The 18007-nt window shown below is 38.8% G+C and overlaps 1 protein-coding gene across 3 annotated transcripts in view; it reads right to left on the bottom strand.

The window, feature by feature from the left end:
- Positions 1-18007, bottom strand: part of Cntn1 (contactin 1) — a 288900-nt gene that overhangs the window by 87032 nt on the left and 183861 nt on the right. For all 3 annotated transcript variants that reach the window (XM_021216386.1, XM_029548012.1, XM_021216385.2), the window contains exons 7-13: positions 12776-12982; positions 10111-10210; positions 9795-9976; positions 5173-5297; positions 4453-4570; positions 2967-3117; positions 1033-1160 (exon numbers count right to left, since the gene is read on the bottom strand). In XM_021216386.1, coding sequence (XP_021072045.1) covers positions 1033-1160; positions 2967-3117; positions 4453-4570; positions 5173-5297; positions 9795-9976; positions 10111-10210; positions 12776-12982 — 1011 coding nt within the window. The remainder of the gene's footprint in view (positions 1-1032; positions 1161-2966; positions 3118-4452; positions 4571-5172; positions 5298-9794; positions 9977-10110; positions 10211-12775; positions 12983-18007) is intronic.

The following is an 18007-nucleotide window of genomic DNA, read 5'->3' as shown; positions in this document are numbered from 1 at the left end:
ATTGCTGGGTCCTCCGGTAGTACTATGTCCAATTTTCTGAGGAACCGCCAGACTAATTTCCAGAGTGGTTGTACAACGCTTCTACATTTTTATGTTTATACCTAAAGGCAAATGCTACTCCTAGCTTTGTACCAGAGGCACCTCCATGACGGATGGAAGTGCATAAAGAGAGGTTCATGATGTCTCAAAGTGATGAAAATAAGTGGCAGTTGAATACTCAGTGATAACCCGGCTATGCATACCTTCCTTTATAAATATCAGGGAATACCATGGAAAAGAGGGTGAAAAGAATGAAGATGCTGAGTAATAAGTACAAGTGCTGTGAAGTGTTGTCTTCTGGGCATGGCAGGGACAATGCAGTCATGACTTCATAACAACTGTGGTGGTCTACAGTGAGGCTACACAACCCTGAGCTTAGGGGGCCCACCCTTCCACTGTGGAATTATTGGCTTCTGACAGATTTCAGGGGAGGGACCACTATTGTCCAGTTTTGTGCCCACTGAGATATGCAGCATATCCCAAAACGAGATGACCTGGTCTAAACTCAGTAGCTCTTAACAAAATAACAAATCCAGTCACCATCTCACCATCACTAATTGGCAATGGCACAGTTATGAGGAGGAGAGGGCTTTTAGAGAGAATGAGGGTAGCAGGTGGGAGTGATATTAAATGGTGTTTATAACAATTGGAATGAATATCATACATATATGAGATTGAAAAAAAAGAACAAACTTAATAAAAGATTCTAGAAAGGAATAAAATCCAATATATTTTGATGCTCTTTGTAAAGGAATATGATGCTCTCACATCCAGTTCCAGGGACATTCCTCCAGAGAAAGAGACTTGGTCTGAAGACCTCAGAATTGGGAATTCATTAATATGTTGACTGTACTGGAAGCTCAGTTTTGAAACACACACACACACACACACACACACACACACACACACACACACACACAAAACGCTGTAAAACATAAGCATTGTCACTTAAAGAGAAGCACAGCATGACTCAAGTATCAAAGGATTCCTTACTTGTGATCACCAGAGTCCCAGTACTATTAGCTTTCCCTCTGTTATTTTCTGCAAAGCACGTGTAGATTCCGCCATCATTTCTTGTAATATTATTGATTTCCAAGCTACCATCTTCCCATATGAGTATTCTGTTGAAATTTAAAAAAAAATAAAATTCAGTTATTTAATGACATACATTATTATCATACCTTGCATTAAATATGCTAACATTATTATACTTTATACCAGTTTCTTAGTAAGACATTTTCCTGTATAAAATGTTTGAATTTTCTGTCTTTGTTTCAAATGTTCACTCTCAGTATTGGTAAATTGCTAAACAAAAAAACCCGAGTTCTTACTTTCCTAGATCCTATGACTTTCCTGTCATCCTAGAGAAAGATGATTCATCTATAATCTTCCCTCTTTAAGAAAGATGACACATTTTAGCCAAGCAGAGACCTTTTTCTTCAAATGTGAAGAAACATAGTTAGCCACTGTTCCATGTGCTGTACAAAGAACCTGGTCACTGTTTTGTGAAGGCCACAGGTTCCGGCTTGTTGCCATCTTGACTGGGCATCTGGGGACTTTGCAATGAGTCCAATTCTTGCAGACACTAAACTCCTCTTAGAGGCACTTTAGACCAAAGCACTCTCCCAGGTCCCTATCAATCTTTCTCAGAACTGTGCAGAATCCCAGTCCCTTCAACCAAATCTCTCTGCTTTCTTTCACCCTCTCTGTGTCCTTACTCAGGCCTGTACCTCATTCAATGGCTCTCTACCTTCCATCTAGCTCTCTCTCTCTTTTCCTTCCCAAACATTGCCACTAATAAATACCACTATTATGAGGCTTATTCTATCTTGACATTTGGCTCTTTGTAAATGTTCTCACAGTACAGATGTTAATGTATCATGCTTCCTCTCACTTCAAGTCCTTGTCAAACTACTACCCATTCCTTGTTTCATTATTTTGCCAGAACAGACATAAAAGTTACAGTTAAGTAACAGTGGGAAACCTCTAACAATTTCTCCTAAACCCATACTAATTTTAGTTACAGCCCTCCAACACACACCTCTGAAATTGATCATCATCATATTCAAAGATACCACAGTCCTATATCATAAAATGACATTTCAGTTGCTGTACTTTAGTTAGTGGTATGACTGTGTTTAAGTCCCAATGAAACTATAATAGAACCCTAAAGGTCCTGTCATCTAATGGTGCTATCTACATAGCAACGTCACGTGCAAAGCATTGATCAGGTTTGTGGATGCTGAAGCTAAATACCTATTGCTCTGTCATCTTACAAACTGTAGTATATATAATCCGCGTACAACACAACTCTTTATTACTGAAAACTGACTAAGCCTCTGCCTTGTGCAATTCCTATACTTACTCCATCATATACTTTTTCATATGGTATGAAAATGAAACAGGCAGGAAACAGGCACAGAAGCCCTGCTTTGCCGAACTACTTTTCATACTTATATTCGTCCAAATAATGTTATAGTTACTACTCGTTAAATATTCAATATATCAATTATTAAAACTACATAGTCATTACTTTAAAATTAACATAACAACTATTAATTGATAAAATAATTTTTAGTAACATGATTGATAACAGCATGAATAAAACATTAATAAAATACAAAATATGTTATATTTAACCATTGTCTAGATTCAGTTTTCAACAATTCACATACAAATATTTAATTATATATACACATATATAGAGAAAACACATTACAACATTCAGAAATTCTTACACACAGACATTCTCTTACACAGTGACTATTTACACTGAATTGTTGAGTTAAAGTACTAGTCAGAAACTGAACTTGGAGACTTGATGAGAAAGCACTTGGCTGACATCAGAGTTTTAAGGACACACACACAGTGACATTGTAAGAGCTCAGAAGCCGTTGGACATCAGTGATATCCCCATCTGACCTGACCTGCTGCTGTTGACGAGCCACTCTGTCCCTTTGCTCCATGAAAACTTGGGTTTTGGTGCAGCCTTGGGTTTACACTCAATGATAACCCTTCCTCCTTTCGCAGCCAAGATCTTTTTCTTCATAGGATTCATTTCAAAAGTTGGAGCTAAAGCTATAAGGTAAACAAGTGTTTATTATTCCCCTTTGCTAGCAAGTCCAAATGTTCCTTTTGGATTGTGGCATGTTTCACTGATTAATAATCAATAGAAATATTGGAATGGTACTTTATTAGGCACTTCATATGTAAATTTTTATTTAATAATTTAGTAACATAGGCTCAGTTCAAATGGGCAATTGCTGATAACTTTATCAATCAAATTTTAGTTTTAATCAGGTTATGTACCTATTCACCTAAAAGGCATCATGAATCCAACTGTTCGTTTTTAATTCTACAAGGGAATTAGTGAAAAAGATGGCAGAACTCTACATGCCAAACATTCTATTTGTAAATTTCTTAGACATGCTCACAGCCATCACACTCAGCCTGTCTCAAGGCAAACTAACAGAAGGATTGAAATCTATTAAACTGATATCATTCTGTTATGGCGTCACAGGTACTTAACAGGTAGGATTGACATTTGAATCAGAAAACTCTTTTTCAATTAATAATGGAATCCCACTTAACTTTCTATTCACTAAGCATCTACTGAGTGCATATACTCTTTGATAAACCAATCCAGGGCTTCATGACCTACCTACAGACAGCTAAACAAATACTGAATCCAAACAATTGGTTAAGGAGCACATGGCATAGCTGAAGCTTATCTTCAAGTCACGCATACCGCAGAATATTAGTTATGAAGTCCCGACACAGAGTCTCATAGCTGGTAACCCCAGGGCTGGCATACCCTTTATCTTCCAGGTTCTTCCATCTAGTCCACTGCTCTTAGTCACCTTGGCTATTAACAGACATGATGTATCCCAGCCCCTCCTGGAGGAGTTCGCTTTTTCAGGCTGTTTTGTACTTGAATCTTTATCATTTCATCTTGTGGACTGATGGTGGGTGGGATTACGCACACACAAGAAGCCTCAAGAGTTGCTTCCTCTTCTCCTCAAAGCAAGTCACCTTTTACAGCAAATATTTAGTCTATTCAGAGGTTTCAACCTGCACAGGGGTTGCATGTCAGATATCCTGCATGTCAGACTTTTATATTAAAATTCATAATAGTAGCAAAATTACAGATATGAATTCACAGCAAAAAGAATTTTATGGTTGGGGAATCATCACAACATGGAGAACTGAATTAAAGTCTTCCAGAATTAGGAAGGTTGAACCTCACTAGCCTATTTTGTTGTTCTTTTAGCCTGAATATAAATAAGTAACCAACCTGTGCTGTGCATCTAGTCAAAGTATAGTAAGATTGAATGCAAGCTATGGATATCCTCTCACTTTATTATATGTTGTTTGTTTGATAAACATTGATCAGAAATCAGAAAGGATACTGACCCAGGATCTTGAGCTCCGCGTTTGCATAAATGGACCCATACGCATTTTCTGCTATGCACTGGTACATCCCAGCATTGTCAAAAGTCACATCATACAGTCTCAGTTCTCCTTTATGATACTGAAGGGTAAAATAAAGTACATGGGTTTGAGGAACATGGATCATATGTAAAGTCTTCATTCAGCTTTATGTCAATGTTTAACCTAGGAATGTTGTGGTCATACACCCTTATTCTCTCCTACGATGCACAAACTGGGGTGATCGTGGCATGGAGAAGACCACTTACCATGCCCAATGGTTCTTGTTCTATTCATCCTACAGAGCTGACAGTCCACCTTTTCCCCTTTGGACCAGCTGGGAGATTAGAGTGGGAAGGTAGAGAAGGGACCCACTGTTGTCACTTGTACCAAAGCTGGGGTAGGACTTAGCACGTCTTTCTTACCTCTGTTTCTGTGGGGTTCAGGGAAACAGTGGCAAAGAGGGGACAATGTCAGTGGAGATGGTTAAATAGGAAGAGGGCAGTGGAACAAAGGAAAAATAAGGAAAAAAAAAAGAGAGAGAGGTAAAGAGAAGTTTACAGAACACTGATGAGAGTGAAAGAAGACACTTTGTTTTTCAAGGAACTTTTTCTTCTATTTTCAGGGCCCAGGTACCCTTATTGTACTGACTATCCTCTGACTGAGCACCCACTCAGGAACAGCCACGCACTTCAACATACTTACCGCGTATCCATTTTTCAGCCACCTGATGGTAGGAATGGGCTTCCCTGTGGCCACGCAAGGCCAGTAGAGGTCGCTGCCTATGTCCACCTCAGTGTCATTGATATGCTCTACCCATTCAGGAAATGCTGTAAAGGAGGAACAATATAAGTCTTTCAATACCCATCACAGTCTCAAGAGAATAAAATTTGCATTTTGTTAGCTTTATTCTGGAGAACATATCCGATACGATGTGTCTGCTTGTGCCGGTCTATATCCTATAAAATTCACATGCTGTTATAGGATAAGACAACTGTAATTTAGCTAGAAATTGTATTTCTAGATGCATTTAATTTAGCTTATGTGTATATGTGTGCCTTCATGAGTTTATGTGCACCATGTGTGTGCAGGTGGTCCCAACAGTTACTGGGTTCCCTGGAACTAGAGCTATAGGGAGTTGGAGCCATCTGACATGGGGCTGCAAACCAAATTCCAGTCTTGTGAAAGAGTGGCAAGTGCTTTTTAACTTTTTTAACTTTTGAAGCATCTTTCCATCCCTCTGAATTATTTTATTTACAAATTCAAAGGCTAATTCAAGAAAAAATACTAAATCAATTGATATTTGTCTTATATATAACTTGAATCTCTCAGATATGCCAAAATGATAATTGAGTGTTTTAAAAAGCTCTTCCTCAGTGTTTGTTATTATATACAGCAATCTGAGCCATACCTTTAATATATATACTATATATATAAAAATGTACATACACACACACACACACACATATATATATATGTGTGTGTGTGTGTGTGTGTGTGTGTGTGTGTGTGTATGTACATTACTTTTTAGGTTAAGATTTAGGACCTTCTCCATTCCCCATATTACACACTATCTGCTTAATGCAGTTTTTGTGTATTGTAAGATATAGCATCTTACTCTCTAGGTATACAAATGAGCAGAACACTTAATTCACTTCCACACAGCAGGTCCTTTGGCAGTTTTCACTGGGGAAACTCCTGACTGAGTGAAATGGACTTCAGTCTATTTATACTTTTATCTACTTAGCAGTTGTAGAAAATGCGAAAATGATAGAAATTGCCTCAAAGGGAAAAGAATGTTTCCACATGAAAAAATGTTTCCATATGAATGTTTTCCACATGAAAAACTGAAAATTAAATATTTCAGTTATCTAAGCAGCCCAAACAAAGGGAAGTAAACAGTGTAAATAAAGAAGGCAACACACAGAGAGAACTCTTCATGGAGAGCTCCATTTTATTTCCTTTTTATTGAAAATGAGACCTTGAATTTGTGTATATTATTAGAAATTATATATATATATATATATATATATATATACACACATACATACACACACACATATGAGGAACCACAAAATATTTTGTGAGAGATCCAGACTATCAATATTAAACCAATACATGGATAAGCACCTCTCTCTTTATGTATACTTTGCGGTATAAAATTCAATTTAGCTTCATTTTTTTTTCACTAATTTATGTGTAACTCATGGGGAGAACTTTTAGCAACTGAATCCTGGTGAATCTGTTAGTTGAATACAGGTTTTATTCTGTACAGAATCTCTCCACTACTTTAATGTCAACTCTGCTGCCTTGGCATCCCAGGGTGACAAATGGATGTGACAATATATAATACAATGTCAAGAATAAATAATTGAATCACTTTGGTGAATTATATATGTAGTTTCATTATACAGCTTTGAAGATAGTTTCCTTAGAGCTATAGATAAAGCTGAAGAAGTCTTACTAGTAAAGAAGAAATAAAGGATAGATCATTTAAAATAACTCCATCATTTGATTCTTTTTTCTTTTCTTTTTTTTTTTTTTAGTTTTGTTCATTTATTTTTTTACTCTCCATATTTTATTCCCTACCCTGTCCACCCTCCGGACATTTCCACATCCCATACCTCCTCCCTACCCTCCCTGTCTCTACGTGGATGTCCCCACCTCCACCCCACCTGACATCTAAACTCCCTGGGGCCTCCAGTCTCTTGAAGGTTAGGTGCATCATCTCTGAATGAACACAGACCCAGAAGTCCTCTACTGTATGTGTGTTGGGGCCTCATATCAGCTGCTGTATGCTGTCTGTTTGGTGGTTCAGTGTTTGAGAGATCTTGGGGGTCCAGATTAATTGAGACTGCTGGTCCTCCTACAGGAGCACCCTTCTCCTGAGTTTCTTTCAGCCTTCCCTAATTCAACAACAGGGGTCAGCTGCTTCTGTCCATTGGTTGGATGCAAATATCTGCATCTGACTCTTTCAGCTGCTTGTTGAGTCTTCCAGAGTGCAGTCATGCTAGGTCCCTTTTTGTGAGCACTCCATAGCCTCAGTGATAGTGTCAGGCCATTGGATGCCTCAGTCCCACTTGGGAGGGAGAAGAAAGCAAGCACAAGTCTGGAGAGAGGGAAGGAACTGGGAGGGAAAGTGGACAGGGTGGGGAAAGGGGAACTGATCTGGTATTGCGTGAGGGAAAATGACTAAAGACCTAAGGGCCAGCAGAAAGAATGGAAAACAGGAAACCTCGGGAGATAGGAGGCACCAGAGACTCGGGAGGTGAGAGACCCTTAGGACTCAAAGGGAGGGACCTTTGATGAAATACCCTTCAGTAGGGAGAGGGAACTTATAGAGCCCACCTCCAGTAGGAAGACAGGGCATCAAATGAGGGAAGGGGTTGCCATCCCACAGTCACAACTCTGACCCATAATTGTTCCTGTCTGAAAGAAATGGAGAGGAGCCTGAGGAAATGAAGGTCCAATGACAGGCCCAAAGTGGGATCTAGCTCACTTTGATTCTTTAAGGCCTCAGGTATTTGACAGTTCAAATTTTTATTTTACTGAGAACCTGGAGTGAAGTTTTCTAAATACATTGAAATAACCTTATCTATAATCTTAGGCCCAGCACAAAAGTGGTAATACTATTCCACATTCACAGAGCCCACGGACCTTGTTCCTCTATTAGAAGCAATTCCATATACAGTTGATATATGTGTCATGTTAATGATATCGAGGCATTAGATATTCAAGTTCAGAGGAAATATTTACATTCAATCTCCGAAGATGTGAATTTTTAAAATTATTTTCCAGCGTTGAAGTCATACAGGGATACGGAGACATTCACTTACTGACACTAATCACCCATTGTCTGAATGGTATGAGTTAGGAGGACCACGAAGGGCAAATGAGAGTTTGACGTAGGCGTGGAGTGTGGGATCCAGGTGCTAAGCACAGAGGATGCAGTGCAGAGGAGAGGATCAAGTGTGACTGCTAATGGAGTCCGATCTGATCAAACACAGCTGAGAATCAACTCAGCCTTAGCAATGGATATACAAGAATGGTTTTAGCAGGGAGCTGCCAATGAAAACAAACTGGAGTAAACTAAAAGAGAAAACAATTGAATATGACGATCAATTTTTTAGAGTTCAAATGACTCTATCAAAATTTATTTTTGGAAGAGACTGGCAGAAGGCAAGCAGAGCATGTGCCAGAGTTAAAACAAAACAAAACAAAAAACAAAACAAAACAAAAAAAACAAAGCAAAACACAGAAGGAAAATGCAAGGGGATTGCTATGAGTTCAAAGCCAGCCTGGTCTACATGGTGAGTTCCAGGACAGCCTATATAGAGAGGCTATATAGAGAGACCATGTCTCAAAAAGCAAAAACAAAACAAGGAAACAAAAAACTGGAATGATCTCGTTGACATCTAGTTGTTTATTCCCTAGTATAGAAAGTTGTAATGGTAACTCCAGCCTAAAGAAGTTCCACGAGTCTGAGCCCGGAGAAATACTCAGTGATTAAGAGCACTTGCTGTTCTTGTAGAAGGCTGTATTTAAATTCTTGGTATGCACACAACACACACCAGCATCGGTACCTACAGTTCTGGGGAATCTGATATCCTCCTCCAGCCTACAGAGGTAGGCATCAGTCATATATGTAATACACATACATACATGCAGGCAAAATACTGGTGCACACAGAGTTTAAAACATCTTAAGAAAATAATTGAAATTCCAAGAGTTGCCTGGAAGGACTTTGTGTCTTCTCAGGTAAGTTAGCTCCAATGGGTGAGGGTCAAAGACTTGCATTGAGATAGTTTTGTCAAAGTAAAAAGAGCTGGTTCCTTATACCATAGCTTCTCTAGCTCCAGTAACATGAGCCCATGGGGATTCTTTTGGAAATATACACTGTGAAGCTCACAGTAACCTTCTCATTCAGAGATTCTAAGGGAGGCCTGACACCCAGTACTTTATCAAGTCCCCCAAGGAATTCTGAGGCATGTTAAGCTTTGCAAACCATTAACTCAAACTTTAAACCATAATGCATACATTCTTCTATAAATAATGATGCTGAAAAATGAACAATAGAAGAGAAACTTTAAAAAAATTATTAACAATTATCTGTTACTATATTCATAATATCAAAAGTATAAGTTCATACTGACTAAATCTCAGAGTTATAACTTAATTAGAAATAAGGTAAATATCTTACCTAGCTGAATAATAGAAAATACACCACACCTTTTAAAACTATTAATCATTCTATGACAGTCCTTCAAGTACAGGAAAACCTTTGAATTAAGACGTTAGTGGTGTTCATAAAGAATTAAAATATCTACCTTGAACATAAATTCTTGCCTGGTGCTTGTCCTTTCCCCGGATGTTCTCAGCCTCACACTCGTAGAGGCCTTCATCTTCTAGCTGGATGTTGAAGATCTTGAGGACAGCCCCTGAGGTGCTTATCTCGGCAGTGCTAGGCATTGGTTCTAGCACCTTCCGCCACCGGATATCAGGAACAGGGCTTGAGATGGAAGATATAAAAAGCTCAAGATCCGCACTGATTAAAGAAGCAGCACTTAAGTTGTTTATTTCCTGATAAGGCACAAAACCTGCTGTGTTTCTAGGCATGAGAATGAAATGTGCAAGCATACTTACTTCCCAAGAGCGAAACACTCTAAAGTCACATTTTGGCCCATCATGGTGTATATGTCCTTGAACTGCACCACAATATCAGCAGGATATGGCTTTGTTGTTCCTAATGTTAAAAGAAGACACAAATACCCGTAATCTATTATCCAACATATTTTTCCTTTTGTTCATGGAAACTTCATAAGGTCGTACTGCATCAATATGGTTTTTTTTTTTTTAAAATACCTTGGTATGTTTTCATCCCAATATATAGATTTATTTGTCTATGCACAATGTGTAAAAGTATGACCATCATTGACTAGTCTGATACCTTATCAGATTAACTTGGCTACTGACTAGCTATTGGGACTAAGTTGGCTAAAGAGTTTTAAGGTGTCATTAAGGAGCTTCAAATATGTGTAAAATGCTTTGACCTCTGCTGTGAGGCACGCAAGGAGGTAGAAAAAAGAAGAAAGAGGCAAAAATATGAAAAATAGAAGAGAAGAAAGTGTGAGAAAGAAGTGGTTTAAGCAAACGGAAGACAGAACAAAGGCTTATTTTCAGAAACGAAGGAAACGGAGCAAGAGGGTTGGCAGAGATAAGCCACTGATTATGGCAGTGCTAATGCTCTGCTACAGAGATGACTTGTCTCTGTTGTTCAGCACATCAGTTATGAAAAGTGTGCTGATAAAAACATGCAAATGGCCTAATGCATTATTAACCTCCAAAACATGAGTGTGTGCTGCTAAAAAAGTAATAAATATTCCATGACACTATCAAAGGCAAAACAAAATAGTCTTTCCAAGAGCTGTCACCAAATAAAGAATTCAGCATTGCAGAGGGGATATGGAAATCTTAGGTAAAAAATCAAAACTATACTGAACCATCTCAGAATGCATCTCTAAGACGGTACAGAGAATTAGAGAAAGCATGTATGATGTCAAATGACAATACAATGACGTTAAAACTCTGTGACCTAAAGATCATCTGAAAGCATGATGCAGTGGGCCCAAGAACATTGTATTAGAAGTTTTGAGATCAGTTTTGTCAAGGAGTAAATACATACCCATGGGGTTTGGTAAGAATATAGATCTTACCTTTGGCATAAGGTGAGACCTTGATGGCAGTTTTAAGACTTCTGGAATCAGAGTCTGCATTTCATGTTTTTTCTCAGAACTCCCCGGTGGCTCACATACTGATATCATTAAAAGCCACAGGGTTAGCTGTTCTGAGCATCAGAGGAAGGGGAGAACTGATCAATGCAAATGGTACTTGTTACAAAGCACAAGCACATACAGCCACACGGGCTGAAGAATCATAGGAAGCAGAGTTTGTGGGAAGGCAATGGGAGTGTCCTGAACACTCTAGTTAACATTCTTGGGAGTTCCGTGGGACAAGTCCAGGATGTTTGGAAAAACTAAAGGCTGAACATGAGAGAGGATGTGAGATGTGAATTCAAGTCCATTTACAAGACCACTAACAAGAATATGTGTATTTTAGTGGGAATATCTAGAAATAACTGGAAAAAAATTTTTAAAAAAGAGGAGCATCTGGTACTTGGTGCTGTGTGAGACTTGCCAGCAAAGGAAGGGGAGCCTTTGAGAGACAGGTGAGAAATGTCAAATACCAAAAGGAATGGGTACTAAAAACTGCCTTTGACTGAACAAACGTGAATTTCCTATGATCATTACAAATGGACTTCACAGAATAGAGAAAAAGACCATGCAGAGTGAGGGGAAAGGATTCTCAAGATAGGAAACAGAAGGGAAGGAGTGAGAGAGAGAAGCCCCGATTCAAAGGGACTTGAGCCAGAGCACCTGGAGGACTGGCTGCATGGAAACCCGCCCATCAGTGAGACAGGCAGTAGTAGGATGTGTAGAAGACACAGGGGAAAGTACATTTGTGAGGGAGAGTAGCAGAGGTAATCAGCGCCCCTTTAGGGAAGGCACACGTGACCTCGTGGACTAGTGAGGCTGGGACTGAGGCGGGTGGGATGAGTGGGTTTTGTGGCTATTTCCTTACAAGGAGAAGTGGAAGGGGAATCCCAGTGTCACTTTCCACATTCCTGAGAAGAAAGGAAGCAAACAGGTCGTTTCTGAGGTGTGGCTGAAGAACTGGTCTTAGGCTGGGATGGGAGAAGCAGGTGTCCTGTGACACGATGGAATACACCTCAAGCAGAGAGCTGGTTAAAAAGTTATGGGAATTTAAAAAAAAAAAAATGGAGGTGGGGGAGGATCCTGCACACAGGTCACAGCTGCGTACACTCATTCGTGAAAGCGGAAGTGACAATTACTTATGTTTACTTGTACCATGTCAATAGATCTTTAAAATCATTTTTTTCCTAATTAGGTGATCATTTTTTGTATTGTTTTCATTTCAAATCCGCCATCAAGTACAGATGATCATGAAACCAGAAAGCAGATTCCAGGCGTTTCCACTGTAATTCTTTAGGGGCCCTGAACTGATGAATTGACCCTCCATACATTCATTCCTAATGTAGAAGCAATGCATATGAATTCAACCATTTTAGAGTAATCTTATTAAATATAAAACTCAGCTTCAGCTTCAAAAGCTTAAGACGTATGCAGCATACACTATGTGCTCTCTGTCACAGGAAGACATCCAATCTTTATCATAAATGTACTATAAACAAATAACTTGCAAAACCCAGTAACACAAACAAAATACTTACGTTCAGGTATTGGAATGAGGGGTATAAACTTGCTGAACACACTCTTTGTAATGGAAGGACTGGACACAAAGCAGGAGTAGTTGCCTCTGTCAGAGGACTCGACATTTGCGATGTAGAGATTGCCGTTGGTCTGAGACACAAATCTTCGTTTATCCATGGTGATAAATACAGGAAATTCATTCAGAAGCCAGCGGTAGCTAAGATCATCTAGAAGAAAATATTGTCTGCTAAATATTGTCTGCTCTTCTCTGTAAGGGAAGGTTCTGACTCCTACTTGCAATCCACCATACAGTCTGACAGAGGTTATGTGTCAGTAAATATTGGAAGCTGAGACAGAACACACTTTTCTCACAGCTACCATATTTTCAAGAATATAACTGTCAGAGGAAACAATTAAATCTATCTCTCTGTGTCTATTGGTCATCTATCTCCAGTACTTTATAGAGCAACATCCTTCCTTCTATTTCATTGGTGGATTATCTGAAACTCAGGGTTCAGTGACTTGCTCAGAGTGCTCACGGCTGTTAAATAGACCTGAGAATCTGAATCCACATCTGATGGTTACACGGCTCATAATCAACCCTACTGTAATACACAGACAAGCTCAAGGTAACTCAGTTTATACGCTGGGTCTTCTTGCTTTTCAGTGCTCCTATTTTAAAACTCACACACACAGAGATTTGTATAATAAATTGTCATATTAAAAAATAAAAACACAAATGGAAGGAAAGCACGTTTCTCGTTTTCTTAAACATTAGGAAAAATGAAATATGATGATTTAAAAATAATTTAGTTTATTTGTGTGTGCCTGCAGACACTGAAGATAGCTATTTGCCATATTTAATTGGGACTCAGGTAAGTGACCTTTATTCTCCTTCACACCCTCCATTTAAGCCTCTCTGCTCTTACTCTTAAAGCCACAGCAACCCAACTGCTGCAGTTCCTTATCCCAGCCCAGCAAGATCCCCATAAGACTAGGCCTTTTGGTGGGACTCGGGGTTCTCCCAGTTCCACATTCAGACACTCCTTCTATTCCATCTGCATCCTTTGTGACTTGCCAAGGAACCAGAGAACCATTCTCCAGCAGGCATTTTTCTTGGCTGGGAATCAGAGACCCCACAGCCCTCCTACATTAATTAGACCCAGAGTGTAAAAACAACCAGCAAAGAAAACTGAACATCCACTCAACAAAGACGAGAAAGACATCTACTTTAGGAATTACTCCAAACATGATAACTCCAGATGCCAAGATCCCACTGCAAAAATAAAACAGGTTATACCCTCCCATTGTGAGTGGTGCCATTCCTGAGCATGGTGTTCTGGGTTCTACAAGAAAGTAGAGTAAGCTAACTACGGGGAGGAAGGCAGTAAGTAGCACTCCTCTATGACGTCGGTTTAGCTTCTGCCTCGAGGTTCCCACTCTGTTTGAATTCCTGTCCTGACGTCCTTCAATAATGAACAGCAATATGGAAGTGTAAGCCAAATAAATCATTTTCTCCCCAACTAGCTTTTTGGTCATTTTGCTTCATCCCAGCAATAGAAACCATATCTAAGACAACATACTCCTAATATCCTGCTAAAGGGACAGCAATGAGTTTTTCCCTGAAGAGTTTCTGCTACACACATAGATCATTCCCTCACTCAAGCCTCATCAGAGAATTTTCTTCTTACAGTAGATAATATCTGATAACAGGTCCCACAGTGGACACTTGTGCAGCCAGTGAGAAGCTCTGGAGCACTCAGTACCAAGTGGGAAGTCTTTATCAACCTCTTCCCCCGAAGGCTCAAAAATCTATGGGGAAAAGGAGGTAGAAAGATAGTAAACTCCAGAGGTGGTGGATGCCTCCAAGGAGAAACAGCATCTCCCAGACAGGGCAGGACTGAGACAGTCATGAACTCACAGAGATTGCTGTGTTATTGCACACATAAGACCTAGGTATGTTCAAATCAGAAAAAAAAAAAAAAAAAGAAAGAAAAGAAAAGGAAAAAGGGTGACAAGAGGAAGTGGACACAAAGTTGGGGCCCTAATCAAGAAGGTACTTGCAATTGATACATGCTGGGAATGCAAAAATCAGTTTATCCAATCGAGAGTTATTGTTTGGTACATGAACCACATTCCAGGGTAGGCCCCATACCCAGGAGTAGTTGATAAACTCAAAATCAACTCTATGCTCCCTCTCTCCCCACCCTCCCTCTCTGGGTGTGTATGTCTGTGTGTCTGTGTGTCTTTCTGTGTGTGTGCTCTTTTTGAGAGGTTTTTGACTTTTGCTTTTTGTTATGAGATAAAGAAAGAGGGAGAAAAAGAGAGAGAGAGAGATCATGAAGTTGCATGGGTCGTGGGGTGGGGAGAATCTGGGTAGAGCTTGCAAGTGGAAAGAACATTATCAAAATATATTCTATGTAACAAAATTTAAAAGAGCAACAAAAGTTAAATAAATATATTAGGCAAGATGGGGAAGGAAATTTCCACCTACCTAGCTGATTGACAGAATTTTCTATTTTTTTTGCTTTAATGAGCATCTCTCCAGTAGCTGTTCAACATTCAAGAAAAAAAAATCCACTGTAGCCAATATATATTTATAGATCCCCAAAATGAATATAATTGGAAGTCTTCCTCAGTCAACCTAGGTATAATTGTACCTATGGTGATCAGTAAGCCATTTATACCATCCAATTGTTTGTAAGGACGGATGTATCGGAACAAATCTCCAGTTTGCATGGGAAACTGAGAAGAGTGCAGACTGCTGGCTAGGAAACACGAAACAAAGCACACACTATAGGAAGCTCTACAGAATTACATAGGGAACTCCAGCGTCGCATTGAGATCAGCGATGGACTTTTCTCCATCATTCTGCAATATCCCCCCCCCCCCAAAAAAAAAAAAAGAAATGCCAGTCAAGATGGCTGCGATGGTTTGTTTTCATATTCCTCATACAACAGATTATCTGGAACATTTGGGGGCATGTGGATAAGTTACAAAAGGGAGAGAAAACATGAGATGCTCCCTCTGCATGATTCTTGACAGACAACTTTCTAAATATTTCCATCTATTCATGATAGGATTATTTTAATGTGCTACTGAAGGCTGGCATTGACAGAAGTATTTGGATATTTTATTCCGACTTAGGGTTATAGACAAATTTGCATAAAATCTTTAGCAAGTTACTGAAATCTCTGAGATGATGCCATTTTGGGATTCTGCAAACAGTATCATCTTCAGAGGCATGTTTATGGTAGGTTGATGTTTGTGGTAGAATGATGAAGACAGCCACTTCTACTTACTCAGAAGTGATTTTTTTCCTACTCTCAATTGAAATAACAATCTTTTCAGTGATTTTCAATGCTTTTCTTAACAACTAGTTACTTAAAAAGGAGAAAAGTTCAAGAGACTGTGTGCATTTCCTTCTATAAAGGGAAAATTTTTAAATGATAGAATGCTTTAAAGACACTCTTGTAAAGCACATTCAGAACAATATGGTTGTGTCGGCATACAAGAGCAAAATCTGATCCCAAGTATTGCTTTTATTGCATATTTCCATAAGAGGTGGGCAAAGAATAACAAATTGTGATTATTGAACATTTAAGAGATCTAAGTCATCATTATGATGGTATGTGTATATACACAAGTCTTGGACTATAAAACAGTTTTTCCAAGTCACTGACTGCACACCCTCTGACTGATATGACTTATATAAAGCGTATACCTTTCATGTTCCACTAAATAAAACACATAGTCTTTGGCTTTGTGAGATCTATTAATTATTCTAAAATTATTTGACAAGCTTTAGCCTGATCAGGAGTCCACTGACCTAGCTTAGTAACTATAACACTGGCCTCTCTGACTTCAGGATGGTAACTGCAACAAACACTGGCCTCTCTGCCTTCAGGATTGGGCCATCTTGAAGATTAGAAGCCATTCTCCAACCCACTTCTTTCAACTTTGCAATGTTCTTTTCATGGTCCTTGCAATATGTAGATGATAAAAGCAACTCTCTTTAAATATAACATAGCGTGATTTTCTATTGGCATCATAGACTGAATTAAATAATAAATTGTCATTCAAGAGTTAAGTGCTGGCACCTGTTTAAGGAACGCTGTTTATTTATAGATGCAGAAGCCTCTGCCTTGCCCTAGGAGAGTCTGCACCATACATATAAAGCATAAGTTGATTATGAACAACTGTAATGTGTTTACCATTTCGTTATATTACTTTGAACTGCATCATTTAGCACACTACGTAAAATAATGTACATAGTTTTCTACTAGAGATACACTGAAAAGCATGAGCGTTCCCAAGAGCAATGATTTGAAAACTTTTTATGTTTTCATATCTTGCGAAAAATTAGCCTTGAGAGAAAACAATTTTCACTACCAGTCTAATGCCCTCAGCTTCTGGTCACTGCTTAGATGTAGTAAATGGCGTGTTCCCCATGACCTCCTGTGCTCCTGACCTGGCACTCATGCTCTTGCCTGTTTCTGTGGTAATCTGTCTAGTCTGTTGAGATGAGTTCATGATCATCTTCAACTCATGGGGGACTGCTTTCTTATTCAATTTTAAATTCACACACACGTGTCTACTATTAGTTATCCTGTTCATACTACCTGTCCTTCAAAAGGGGGGAATATTTTTCAATTCATTCTTAATAAAATAAGTTTGCACTTTTTGAGTAATAATAACTGAAATTGTGTGGTTATATTTAGAAAATACTTGACTAAAAAGTGATATTGTATGTTCTTACTGACAGGAGTGTTGGATATTCAAAGGTCACATGTATAAAATGTATAAATTATTTGTTGCAATTAATTAATTAAATCTAACCAAATTTATCTTTCTATGAAACATAGCTCCTACATGTAATATATTTAAAGAATTATTTGATCCTTTGCCTCTTATTTCTCTCATTTTTTCAGTTAGTTATTGAACATTGGCTCTGTGCTGGACAACCATATAATCAGTTACATTTCAAACATTATTATCAAGTTGAAGAAACATTGCTATTGAAATGGAATCTTTGACTACTTTTAAATAAGGAGCCTAGTTTGGTCAAAACGTTTTCCCCTGAGGAAAGTCATAGAACACTCAATTAAGAGGAAGTGGACTATGACATATGAAATATTGCCTTTTGATCTCTCTCTCTCTTTCTCTCTCTTTCTCTCTCTCTCTCTCTGTGTGTGTGTGTGTGTGAGAGAGAGAGAGAGAGAGAGAGAGAGAGAGAGAGAGAGAGAGAGAGA

The sequence above is a fragment of the Mus pahari genome, chromosome 17, assembly GCF_900095145.1.
Source record: "Mus pahari chromosome 17, PAHARI_EIJ_v1.1, whole genome shotgun sequence".
NCBI classification, from domain to species: domain Eukaryota; kingdom Metazoa; phylum Chordata; class Mammalia; order Rodentia; family Muridae; genus Mus; species Mus pahari.
This window is presented reverse-complemented; position numbering and strand designations above follow the sequence as displayed.